The sequence below is a fragment of the Microcaecilia unicolor genome, unplaced genomic scaffold (assembly GCF_901765095.1).
Source record: "Microcaecilia unicolor unplaced genomic scaffold, aMicUni1.1, whole genome shotgun sequence".
Classification (NCBI taxonomy): Eukaryota; Metazoa; Chordata; class Amphibia; order Gymnophiona; family Siphonopidae; genus Microcaecilia; species Microcaecilia unicolor.
In genome coordinates, this window is record NW_021963049.1 from 150,123 (window position 1) to 163,417 (window position 13,295).

The following is a 13,295-nucleotide window of genomic DNA, read 5'->3' on the forward strand; positions in this document are numbered from 1 at the left end:
GCGATTTATGAGATGTAATTTAAGGTGCTTAGCTGCGGCCATAATAAATTCCAAATCTGTCAAAGAAGTGGCTGGTCCTGTTTCTTCTTGGTGGTAAAAGAGTATGCACGAAGGAGCAGTGCCGAATGCCCCAGTTGAGGAGAAGGCCAAACCAACTAGGGAGGCCGGCCACAACTGGGCTGTAGGCCAGCGGGTAAGAAAGGGTTAAGGAAGACAGGAGAAGGAGGGGGGGGGAAGGGGGGAGGGTAGGCATTAAAAGAGGGTCGGCAGGTGAGAAAAGGTCTTTTCCGGCGGGCAGCAGCGAGACAGAGGAGCTGACCCGGCCCACCCACCCAGAGTTCAGGCACAACTGTCGCAGCTAGGCGGTTAGGGACAGCAATTAGGTAAAACCACGGCGGGTACACAGCATGTCAGCACAGAATGGTTCCTCGGGGGCGGGGAATAATGACCGAAGTTCAAGGTCAAGTTCAAGGGTAAGACCGGCAGGCGGCCGGGTTGAAGTTCACTTACCTTGATCACATTGTCTCCTGGCTAAAGCGGCCAGGAGGCCCAGAGATTATGCAGGGGGCGTCCTTAAACAGGCGGCACCAGGATCAGCGGGGGTGTGCTTTGACGGCACAACCGACGGCGGGGGTGTGCTTTGACGGCACAACCGGCAGCGGGGGTGTGCTTTGACGGCACAACCGGCAGCGCGATGAAACACGAAACAAATGATAAGCTGTGTACCCAGGGGGGTTTCCTATGAGTGTGATACTATAGGAAGTTATGAAGTTTGCAATGTATGTAAATGCGATTTATGAGATATAATTTAAGGTGCTTGGCTGCGGCCATAATAAATTCCAAATCTGTCAAAGAAGTGGCTGGTCCTGTTTCTTCTTGGTGGTAAAAGAGTGTGCACGAAGGAGCAGTGCCGAATGCCCCAGTTGTGGAAAAGTAGCAATGCTGTTCTCTCCTGAAAAGCATCTTCAACTACAAACATGCTTCCAATGGTAAGCAGGGGTTAAATGTAAATGACAGTTCAGACTCTTTAAATAGTGACAGCATCTGACTTCAGGAGGGGGCGTTATTTTTGTGTAATCCTGTTAAATTTATTTATTCTTATTCGTGTTTTATTCATGATTGGTTGATTATAGGTGAAAGAGAGGGCCTGTTATCTATTAGTGCTTTCATTAAGTATATTACCTTCTCAGAATTAGTGAGCATGTCTTTTTTTTTCTCTTTTTATATGTGATGATATGGGTTGTCATGTGTAATTATTTTTTATATGTGGTGTGTTATTAATAATATTGATTTCTATTATGTTTTAGTTATGTAACAAGTTTTATTCACATATTTTTGTTTATATCAATACATTTATGGTGTGTTCTGATTTTTTTCATGTAATGGATTGTGATATATACCTCTGTGTGTGTCATATTTGATTTGTATGTTTTTATATATTATGGTTATACCCGTGAAAGATATTTTGAAACATTGCCATATTGGGTGTTAATTCTCTCCCCCCCCCCCCCCCCCTTATTGTTTTAAACAAATTTATGAACATGGGCTGTCGTTAAGAAGTGTTATTTTACTGTTAACCCCAGTTGTTAGTAACTGGATAACATAGTACAAGATAGTGGTAAAATAATATGTCTTAACAGTAGCCCATGTTTACAACTCCTACAGCTTTTGCCCTTTTCAGTATCCTTTGGTGGTCTACTGTTGAATATGTGCATATTGTATGTAGCATGTACTTGACAGCTAAGCAGGATCTAGATAGAGCATGGTGAGACTCACTTGTGTAACTTAAATAATAGTTTCAAGTTTATTAGATGTGATGTACCACCTATAAAAGTGACATCTAATCAGTGTACAATATTCTTAAAATATAATAAAATAAGTATAAGAACAGGGGGGAAAGAGGAAATTTAAAAAAAAGTAGTTGAAAAAGAATTGTAAAATATAGGAAAGGTAAGGGACAGATTTAAAATATAAAACATGTTGAGTCAGGTTGTGCACATCTGCTCTAAATATTAGATTAGAGGTCTGCTATTTACAAAAATCACTGAAGGCATTTTTATTTCATAAGTGTTAATTGTTGGTAGAATTATATATTTTGTCAGTCACTAGATATGGCTAGCACTCTTTTATTGTTATCCACACAGAGCCTCGTGGTTTGTAGTGGAATACAAGTATTTTATTGTATCATAAATTTTGCGGGAGATGATTTTACAGTAGAATTTAAAAGATATAGTGTAAGGCTTGGAGGTGATCCGACGGTGACGGATCAACTCACCATTTGTGGGAATAGTGAGTTTTTGCTTGGGATGTCGAGCAGACATTTTGCTGATTGGGTGAGTCGTGGGGTAACATGTTTGGCACATCTGGTGGGCGAAGATGGGCAGTCCCTCTCAACTGCAGACTTGTTAAATAAGGTGGGGGATTCCTGGGGCAATAGATTTGCCATAAGACAAATACAACATTATATGGCTTCACTACCGGGGGCTTCCTTGTCAGGTCAATTGGGGGGCAAAATTCAAGATTTTTTCAATTCAGGGGGCGAGGGAGAGGTCACTGTCTCTCTGCTTTGTAAAACATTAACTAGATGGCAACCCCCCAGAGAATATGGATCAATGAGGTGTGCATGGGAGAGGGAGCTGGGAATGACACTGGAATCTTGGAATATACCAAGGACAGTGGCGCGCATACCCTTGTTGGTATCGGATGCCCGATTGAGAGAATGTGCATACCGATGTATCCATAGGGGATATGTGACAGCGACCCAACTAGCGCATATGGGAGAGGACCGTAGCCCAAACTGTCTTAAGTGTGGAGTGAGCCCGGGTACGCTGCTGCATATGTTCTGGAGTTGTCCCGCATTGCAAAGATTTTGGACTCAGGTTCGGGGCTTCTGGGAAGGACGACTGGGGATTAAGATCCTGGGGAATGTTGAGCAATTAATTTTAGATCTTCCGGGGTCCTTTAGAGGTCAAAACCGCTTTACAACTCTGATGCTTCGTAAGATGTGTTTAATAGCTAGGAAATGTATTCTACAGTATTGGACGGTTAAAGACCCTCCCGCATACTGGCACTGGAGTAATCAGTTGCATCAGCTGGTTTCTTGGGAGGCTAGTGAGATTAGACTCTCGCAGAGAAAGAGAGTGACGTTTCTGGCTCTCTGGGGTCCCTACTTACGCATCTTAAGCCCTAGAGGTCGGAGTCTACTTCTTAATGCAGGTTGAGTTGTTCCATGAGGAATAGGTTAAGATCCTTCAGGTCTCGGGAGAAGGGGGGAGGGGGGAGGGATTAGGTTGGGGGGAGGGAGAGGTCGGGAGGCTGGGTAGGGGGGATTTAGGAAGGTGGAAAAGGTTTTGTAATTGGAAAGGTTCATTTTTGTATGCACTAGACATCTGAATTTTTATTTATTTTGGTATAAGAGATATTTGATGGAATTCTGTTACATTCTGTATAAAATGCTGGGCATAATAATTTAATGACATCAAGTACTTATAAGATACGCTAGATGTACTCGGTGGTTGTACTTTGACTATTACCAGAAGGGTGTGTAGGGGGACAGTCAGGTCCGGTCATCACTATATCACAGTTGAATATATAGTACAATATTAACTCACGAGAGGATGTTAACAAAGATGTCAATTTACCAGCTGTATGTTTCCTAGTTCTCCTTTGTTGTCAATAATAGCGAAACACTAATAGTAAGGGGGGGGGGAATAAAATGTGAAAAGTTTGATGACGGATAGTATTACTTTGTATTTACTGAGTACTTTTTCATAACTGACTATCTGTAAATCATATTGTTGAATGTGTTTCTTTTGAATTGTCATCAATAAAAATGTTGAAATATAAAAGATATAGTGTAAGCACTTAGGATTTCCAATGGTGAAGACAGGTAGGAAAATTCAAAAATAGTTGTATATGTGGTGGTGATCTGGGTAGTAAATTGTACTTGCTACATAGATCTTAGGATCCTTATCATATTTGTTGATGAAACAATGGCATGTTTTACTAAGAATTTTGCCCTGTTCTGTTTACATTTTAGTCCTTCTGTAAAACGGTACAGCCAGTATGTGGGCGCAATGGTGAAACCTACTGTAACGTCTGTTCTGCATATTCTGACCGTGTAGCAGTGGATTATTATGGACAGTGTCAAGCCGTTGGAGTTCTTTCAGACTATAGTTTTCATACAGAATGTACATCTGTTAAATGCCCTCCTCTTGTAGCAAAAGGTTGCAAACCAGTTATATCTCCAGGTAAGTTAATAAATTCTTCAGTAATATTTTATCCAGATTTGAATAAGTCTTGAGAATCTGAGGCTTCCTGCATTCCTGTTGATATTACTAAATAGTCAAAAGAAGGTTCATGGAGCACTAATAATGTAGAAATACACAATCAAAATAAATTCTCGATGCTTATACTTGTAGAAGTTTTTCATATAAATTTTACTGTGAAAATGTACATTCCATTAAAATGGGAAGAAAAAAGCCTCAAACAGCTCCATTCAAAGCAGAAATCAGAGCGCTTAAAATTCTATCATCGCCAGAAAAAAAAAACTTTCCATCAAAATTCTTATTGTCCTATTATACTATAGCATTTAAATGCAAAGAGAACGTTTTCTTCACTAGTTCATGGTTCCCTAAAGCAGCTAAGTGAAATACTGGCCGTTGTTGGACATTGTAGTTTTCAGCTAAACCCTTGACTTTTCAAGAAAAAAGTTATATCTAAAGGACAATAAGATTATCCAGATTCCACTTTATCTAGAGCCCTATTTACTAAGGTGCACTAATATTTTTTAGCATGCGCTAGAGACACCCATATATTTCTATGGGTGTCTCTAGCGTTAGCGTGCACTAAAAACGCTAGCATGCCTATAGCATGGCTTAGTAAACAGGGCCTCTAATCTTTGCATACATCTTTCTTCTTTTTAATACTGCAGTGGTAATACATTGAAACCCTCTGCTCGGTATGCAGCGGTGGTTAAGAAAGCAAATAGAATGTTATGAATTATTAAAGTGGTGTGGTAGCCATATTAGTCCACTTTTAAAGGTAATAAATAGAAATAAATGAAAACAGAGAAAATAAAATAAGATACCTTTTTTATTGGACTAACAATACATTTTTCAGTTAGCTTTTGAAGGTAATCCTTCAGACCAGACATGAGAAAATGTTGACAAATATCGAAATATATAAGAGAAACACAAAAGCATTCCAGTGACAGTCTCACAGGAAGAAGGTGGGGTGGGTTGGGTGAGCTGGGTGAGTGAGAAACAGGTAGAGATGGATGGCTGATAAGAGAGTGACAAAGCAGTATAATTGTATAGTTTATAGTGGGATAGAAAGCCCAGATCTTTAAGTCCTGTCTGGTGGGTGTCAAAATATTTCATCATTTTGACTTCAAAGGTCTTATATGCTTTTTATTGTTCTCACCATAAGATCATTGATACAGTGTACTGGTTTTATAAAATGCTGGCCCACAGAGGTGACATCGTGGTTGGCATGGGAATGTTAATATTTTGTCTATGTAAATTGAGTCTCGTCTTTAGCATCTGGCTTGTTTCTGCAGTATAGCACCCTTCTTCACACTTTTTGCACTGAATGATATATACCACATTTGAAGATGAGCATGTGACGGATCCCCTTATGCTGAATGTTTTTCTCATGTGATTGACTGTGGGATCCTTTGAGATGTGTTGGCGTAGTTTACAGCTAGGTATATTGCAGGGACATATGCCATTTTTGTTTTTTGAGTTTGATAAAGATGGGACGACTTTCTTATGAGGAAAAGCCAAAGAGGCTAGAGCTCTTCAGCTTGGAGAAGAGACAGCTGAGGGGGAGATATGATAGAGGTCTATAAAATACTGAGGGCAGTGGAACAGGTAGACGTAAATCACTTTTTACTCTTTTCAAAAATACAAGGACTAGGAGGCATGCAGTGTAGCTACTAAGTAGTAAATTTAAAACAAACTGGAGAAAATATTTCTTCATTCAATGTGTAATTAAACTCTGGAATTCATTGCCAGGGAATGTTGTAAAAGCAGTTAGCCTAGCATGGTTTAAAAAAAAAGGTTCGAACAAGTTCCTAAAAGAAAAGTCCATAAACCATTGTTAAGATAGACTTGGGAAATTTTACTGTTTATTTCTGCATAATGTCATTTACTATTATGCTTTTAACAGAATTATACGTTTTATGTTAAACTGTACCTGCTGTACACCGTCTTGGGTGAATCTCTTCATAAAGGCGGTTAATAAATACCAATAAATAAAATAATGTCTGTAGCTCTAGTAGATATGAGCTGTATAGATACACGTAAGAGAAAGTCTGTACTCTTAAGCTTATAGTCTATTTAAGATAAATATACAGGAGAAATAAGCGACCTTGGTATTCCATTTATTACAAAAAATGGTTAAAACCAACAGCCAGGAGAACCAGGGGTTAAAATTTAAAACCAGCTTTGAAAAGGTTAATTTTTTGTTAGATTTCAGTAAAGCCAGAAAAAGGAGCATGACTCAGGAAGACTATTCTAGGTATATGGTGCAGTGTAAAATCCATGTAATGGGGAGTTATTTTCATCTTCAAAGGGTTATAATGTCATCCAGTCTACTCAGGTTTACTATTTTTTTTTTCATTCCTTATTTCTGAATCTCTTATTAACACCACATTGAATGAATCTATTCATAAAGGAGAATAAAATAAGGGGCCCTTGTACTAAGCAGCGCTAAAAAGTAGCTTGCACCACTTTTAGCATGTGGGTTTCCCATGTGTTGAGGCCACTTTTAGCACAGCAGTAAAATGGCCGCAATTTCTTTTTTCTCCTTAACGGCCATGCACTAATTTCCTAATTAGCGTGTGAGCCATTACCACCACCTATTTACTAAGTGGTAAGGGCTGCCATGCTAACACTGCACTAATAGGGCAGCGAGCGTTGATTTACCTGCGCAGGGCATGCCTACTTTCCGCCTCCAAACACACCCCTGCGCTAAAAATATTTCATATTTTTTTGCACGGGATTGGCGCATGCCGATCTCAGACCTACTGTGGGACGCCTGAGCACGTCCCACGGTAGTGGCTTTTTAGCATGTGGTAAGCACACAATGTTTACTGTCACTTTGTAAAATGGTCCTTACATTTTTGTAATCAATTTTATATTTTTACTGTGCTGTCTTGTGATACGTATGTGTTATCTAGCTGATTTTTATCTTAACCATATTTTGGTTCTAAAAAGCTGGTATGTGCAGCAAAATTCTATTACCCTTTCTCTGCTGGTTTTTGTTTACTTACAGTGGTGGAAATAAGTATTTGATCCCTTGCTGATTTTGTAAGTTTGCCCACTGACAAAGACATGAGCAGCCCATAATTGAAGGGTAGGTTATTGGTAACAGTGAGAGATAGCACATCACAAATTAAATCCGGAAAATCACATTGTGGAAAGTATATGAATTTATTTGCATTCTGCAGAGGGAAATAAGTATTTAATCCCTCTGGCAAACAAGACCTAATACTTGGTGGCAAAACCCTTGTTGGCAAGCACAGCGGTCAGACGTCTTCTGTAGTTGATGATGAGGTTTGCACACATGTCAGGAGGAATTTTGGTCCACTCCTCTTTGCAGATCATCTCTAAATCATTAAGAGTTCTGGGCTGTCGCTTGGCAACTCGCAGCTTCAGCTCCCTCCATAAGTTTTCAATGGGATTAAGGTCTGGTGACTGGCTAGGCCACTCCATGACCCTAATGTGCTTCTTCCTGAGCCACTCCTTTGTTGCCTTGGCTGTATGTTTTGGGTCATTGTCGTGCTGGAAGACCCAGCCACGACCCATTTTTAAGGCCCTGGCGGAGGGAAGGAGGTTGTCACTCAGAATTGTACGGTACATGGCCCCATCCATTCTCCCATTGATGCGGTGAAGTAGTCCTGTGCCCTTAGCAGAGAAACCCCCCCAAAACATAACATTTCCACCTCCATGCTTGACAGTGGGGACGGTGTTCTTTGGGTCATAGGCAGCATTTCTCTTCCTCCAAACACGGCGAGTTGAGTTCATGCCAAAGAGCTCAATTTTTGTCTCATCTGACCACAGCACCTTCTCCCAATCACTCTCGGCATCATCCAGGTGTTCACTGGCAAACTTCAGACGGGCCGTCACATGTGCCTTCCAGAGCAGGGGGACCTTGCGGGCACTGCAGGATTGCAATCCGTTATGTCGTAATGTGTTACCAATGGTTTTCGTGGTGACAGTGGTCCCAGCTGCCTTGAGATCATTGACAAGTTCCCCCCTTGTAGTTGTAGGCTGATTTCTAACCTTCCTCATGATCAAGGATACCCCACGAGGTGAGATTTTGCGTGGAGCCCCAGATCTTTGTCGATTGACAGTCATTTTGTACTTCTTCCATTTTCTTACTATGGCACCAACAGTTGTCTCCTTCTCGCCCAGCGTCTTACTGGTGGTTTTGTAGCCCATTCCAGCCTTGTGCAGGTGTATGATCTTGTCCCTGACATCCTTAGACAGCTCCTTGCTCTTGGCCATTTTGTAGAGGTTAGAGTCTGACTGATTCACTGAGTCTGTGGACAGGTGTCTTTCATACAGGTGACCATTGCCGACAGCTGTCTGTCATGCAGGTAACGAGTTGATTTGGAGCATCTACCTGGTCTGTAGGGGCCAGATCTCTTACTGGTTGGTGGGGGATCAAATACTTATTTCCCTCTGCAGAATGCAAATAAATTCATATACTTTCCACAATGTGATTTTCCGGATTTAATTTGTGATGTGCTATCTCTCACTGTTACCAATAACCTACCCTTCAATTATGGGCTGCTCATGTCTTTGTCAGTGGGCAAACTTACAAAATCAGCAAGGGATCAAATACTTATTTCCACCACTGTAATTCAAGTGGTGATCTTTCTTCATCTTCCACAATGGTCCCTCTGTGTGTCTTCCATGTATATTTGAAGTCTGCCATTGTTTTGGCTTATATAAATTCCACTGGAAGTCTATTCCAGGCATCCACGTAACTTCTCATCCTTCAGCATCATATTATGACCCCTTGTTCTTTGATCTTTTTCATTTCATGGAAAGTAATTTGTTCTGATTCTGTATTTGAAATGTGCTAGGTATGTGAACATTTGTATCATATCTCACTGACTCTCTATTTTAGAAAATACGTATTTAACTTTCTCATTTTCTGTGCATGGTTTATAGTGCCTTTCATATAACATTTTTATGGTCTTTCTTTAAATGTACCTTGTCATTAGCCTGACAGAGGAAAGGTAATCAGTATGATCCAAGTACATAAAGAAAACCACTTCTGTGAAACACTTGGAGGAAAATGCAACTGTTTGTATCTACAGTAGAATGTTTTACTACAAGGAAGTGTACTATCACCACACCTTTTTAATATGTATATAAACATCAAACAACTTATCTGAGCACATACAACTAAATTTATGTTAATTACCTAACAGTAATGGCACAAAAAGGAAACTCCATCCAGATCATACACTTTGACAGCTGCAGTAGCCAGACTGACTACTATGTTATCAGTCCAGCACAGCTTAATCCAACTGTGCAGTTGTGCTAGGAATTAAACATTGACTGGAACAGTATATACCTGAATAGCTGCAAAATGTTTCTATACCTTGGCATGAGCATAGACCACAGACACTCCTTAAAGATCCATATACAAAGAGAAACAAGGTCACCACCCAAAACAACATCCTTAAGCTTGCAGACTTCTGGTTTGGACCCTGACCAGCATAGCTGCCTTGAATCTCTGCTTCCTCAGCTGCCTTCAGAGTCTTCACTTTAGTGCTGATAAATGCCTTCTTTTTCCTGTTTTATTCAAGATTGAATAATTAGTGTTATGTCGGGACCAAAATCTAACAATATTGACATGTTTTTGCCATCAGGGAGGTACTAAAACTCACGGACTGTCTTGAGAGCAACAGATTAATTTTAAACCATTTGAAATCTACAGCACTCCTTTTTACAAATCATCCCACCAAAACCTTATGTCAGCTAATAATGTTATGTAACAGTCAAGTACCTTTAGTTGATACTACCCTTATACTTGGGGTTGTGCTAGATACTGCTCTTTCCTTCCATCAGTAAGTAAATTGGTCAGGTTGTTCATCGTATTCACCATCCCTTTCCTAATAATTCCTGGCAGCTGGGGGAATACCCGAGGAAGGAGCTGATGGGCTGGGAAGACATACGAGAAGTGGAAGGACAGTGGTCCAGGCTGAAAGAAGCTATAAATATGGCCACAAACCTTTATGTAAGGAGAGTAAATAAAAGCAAGAGAAAAAGGGAACCAATATGGTTCTCCAAGCAAGTGGCTGAGAAAATAAAGGCTAAAGAGTTGGCGTTCCTGAAATACAGAAAAACTCAAAAAGAGGAACACGGAGAGGAATACCGGATGAAACTGAAAGAAGCCAAGAGAGAGAGAGTCTGGCGAAAGCGCAAGCGGAAGAACAAATGGCTAGAAATGTAAGGAGGGGTGACAAAAATTTCATCAGGTATATTAGTGAAAGGAGGAAGTCTAAAAAGGGAATTGTGAGACTGAAAGATGCTGTGAACCGCTACGTAGATAATGATGAAGAAAAAGCAAATTTGCTAAATAGATACTTTTGTTCTGTTTTCACAGAAGAAAATCCTGGAGAAGGACCACGATTGACTGGCAAAAGTACATATGGAGTGGATATAGCACCGTTCACGGAAGAGAGTGTGTATGAACAACTTGAAAATCTAAAGGTGGACAAAGCCATGGGACCGGACGGGATCCACCCCAGGATATTGAAGGAGCTCAGAGAGCTTCTGGCGGGTCCTCTTAAAGATTTGTTTAATAAATCCTGGGAGACGGGAGAGGTTCTGTGGGATTGGAGAACAGCGGATGTGGTCCCTCTTCACAAAAGTGGTGATAGGGAAGAGGCTAGAAACTACAGGCCGGTAAGCCTCACTTCGGATATTGGAAAAGTAATGGAAGCGATGCTGAAGGAAAGGATAGTGAATTTCCTGGAAGCCAATAAGTTGCAAGATCCCAGACAACATGGTTTTACCAAAGGTAAATCGTGCCAAACAAATCTCATTGAATTCTTTGACTGGGTGACGGGAGAATTGAATCATGGACATGCTATAGACGTAATCTACTTAGATTTCAGCAAAGCTTTTGACACGGTTCTCCACAGGAGGCTCTTGAATAAACTTGACAGGCTGAAGATAGGACCCGACATGGTGCACTGGATTAAAAACTTGTTGACGGGCAGACGCCAGAGGGTGGTGGTTAATGGAATTCGCTCGGATAAGGGAAAGGTGAGTAGTGGAGTGCCTCAGGGATCGGTGCTGGGGCCGATTCTGTTCAATATACTTGTGAGTGACATTGCCGAAGGGTTAGAAGGTAGTTTGCCTTTTTGCGGATGATACTAAGATTTTTTAACAGTGGACACCCAGGAGGGAGTGGAAAACGAGACAGAGGATCTGCAGAAGCTAGAAGAATGGTCTAAGGTTTGGCAATTAAAATTCAATGCGAAGAAATGCAAAGTGATGCACTTAGTGAGTAGAAATCCATGAGAGATGTATGTGTTAGGCGGTGAGAGTCTGATATATACAGACGGGGAGAGGGATCTTGGGGTGATAGTATCTGAGGATCTGAAGGCAACGAAACAGTGTGACAAGGCGGTGACTGTAGCTAGAAGGTTGTTAGGCTGTAAAGGTGTGACCAGCAGAAGAAAGGAGGTGTTGATGTCCCTGTATAAGTCGTTGGTGAGGCCCCACCTGGAGTATTGTGTTTAGTTTTGCAGGCCGTATCTTGCTAAGGGTGTAAAAAGAATTGAAGCGGTGCAAAGAAAAGCTACAAAAATGGTATGGGATTTGCGTTACAAGACGTATGAGGAGAGACTTGCTGACCTGAACATGTATACCCTGGAGGAAAGGAGAAACAGGGGTGATATGATACAGACGTTCAAATATTTGAAAGGTATTAATCCGCAAACGAACCTTTTCCGTAGATGGGAAGGCGGTAGAACTAGAGGACATGAAATGAGATTGAAGGGGGGCAGACTCAAGAAAAATGTCAGGAAGTATTTTTTCACGGAGAGAGTGGTGGATGCTTGGAATGCCCTCCCGCGGGAAGTGGTGAAGATGAAAACGGTAACAGAATTCAAAAATACGTGGGATAAACATAAAGGAATCCTGTTCAGAAGGAATGGATTCTCAGAAGCTTAGCGGAGATTGGGAGCGGGGCTAGTGGTGGGAGGCGGGGCTAGTGCTGGGCAGACTTCTACGGTCTGCACCCTGAAAATGGCAGATACAAATCAAGGTCAGGTATACACATAAAGTAGCACATATGAGTTTATCTTGTTGGGCAGACTGGATGGACCGTAAAGGTCTTTCTCTGCCGTCATCTACTATGTTACTATGTAAGTAATGACTAATTAGATCAATACAGTTTACTCCAACCGTCAGCTTTGAATATTCTCATTCATTCTCCTGTGATCTCATAGCTAGACTACTGCAGTTCATTATATAAAGGTATCAGGACCAAAGATCTTAGACCTCTCCAACTAATTCTGAATACTGCTCTTAGACTTGTATGCAACTTAGGCAAATCTGACCACATCACACCTCATATGAAAACTGTTCATTGACTACCCATCCAGCAGCGAATTCTGATTTGGACATCAGCACAGCATCAAATCTTTGCTGATAACCTTGACCGCCAAAGTCAGAGATTATTTGTATAGGAGTAAGCAGATACTCTTACTCCAGTATGACATCTCAGCTGCATTTGACTCTTTTTGGATCATTTCAGCTGCATTTGACTCCTTGGAGACTGATTTGGGGTTTATGTAATGGTGTAGTCCAGTTAAGAAACCTCTCAGGCTTCTGGGAGTATTGTGGATTAGAGGCACCCAGGCAGAAAAAGAGTTAAGCCTTGAGTTGCATTTGTGCATTGATATGTTTTTCTGTGATGCTGTGTCATAATGCAGATTTATGCTGTTTTGCAATGCAGACGGTGCTCTTTGTTGCTTCGGTACAGCACTGCTCGGGGTGCTCCTGTAGTGTGCTGCTCTTTGACACTGCTTTATGATGTGCTGCTTTAGGTTATGGCTATGGCGTACTGCCCTAGATTACTCTTCTGGTGCACGACTCTATAGTGCTGTGTCTGAAAGCTCCTTTGTTGTGGCTTCTTGCCTCTGATTTATTATTCCTTATGGCGTTGTCATAATGCTTATTTCTCACTTTGGGAGATTACAGGGCAGTTCACCTTGGCGTTGCCCATCCTGTGACATCACCATCTATATTTCTATATTT

The 13,295-nt window shown here is 41.1% G+C and overlaps 1 protein-coding gene across 1 annotated transcript in view; it reads left to right on the plus strand.

Moving 5' to 3' along the window:
- Positions 1-13,295, plus strand: part of LOC115458839 (reversion-inducing cysteine-rich protein with Kazal motifs-like) — a gene marked incomplete at its 5' end in the record, with an annotated part of 203,992 nt that overhangs the window by 122,754 nt on the left and 67,943 nt on the right. Inside the window, one exon of the mRNA XM_030188665.1 lies at positions 4,040-4,250. Coding sequence (XP_030044525.1) covers positions 4,040-4,250 — 211 coding nt within the window. The remainder of the gene's footprint in view (positions 1-4,039; positions 4,251-13,295) is intronic.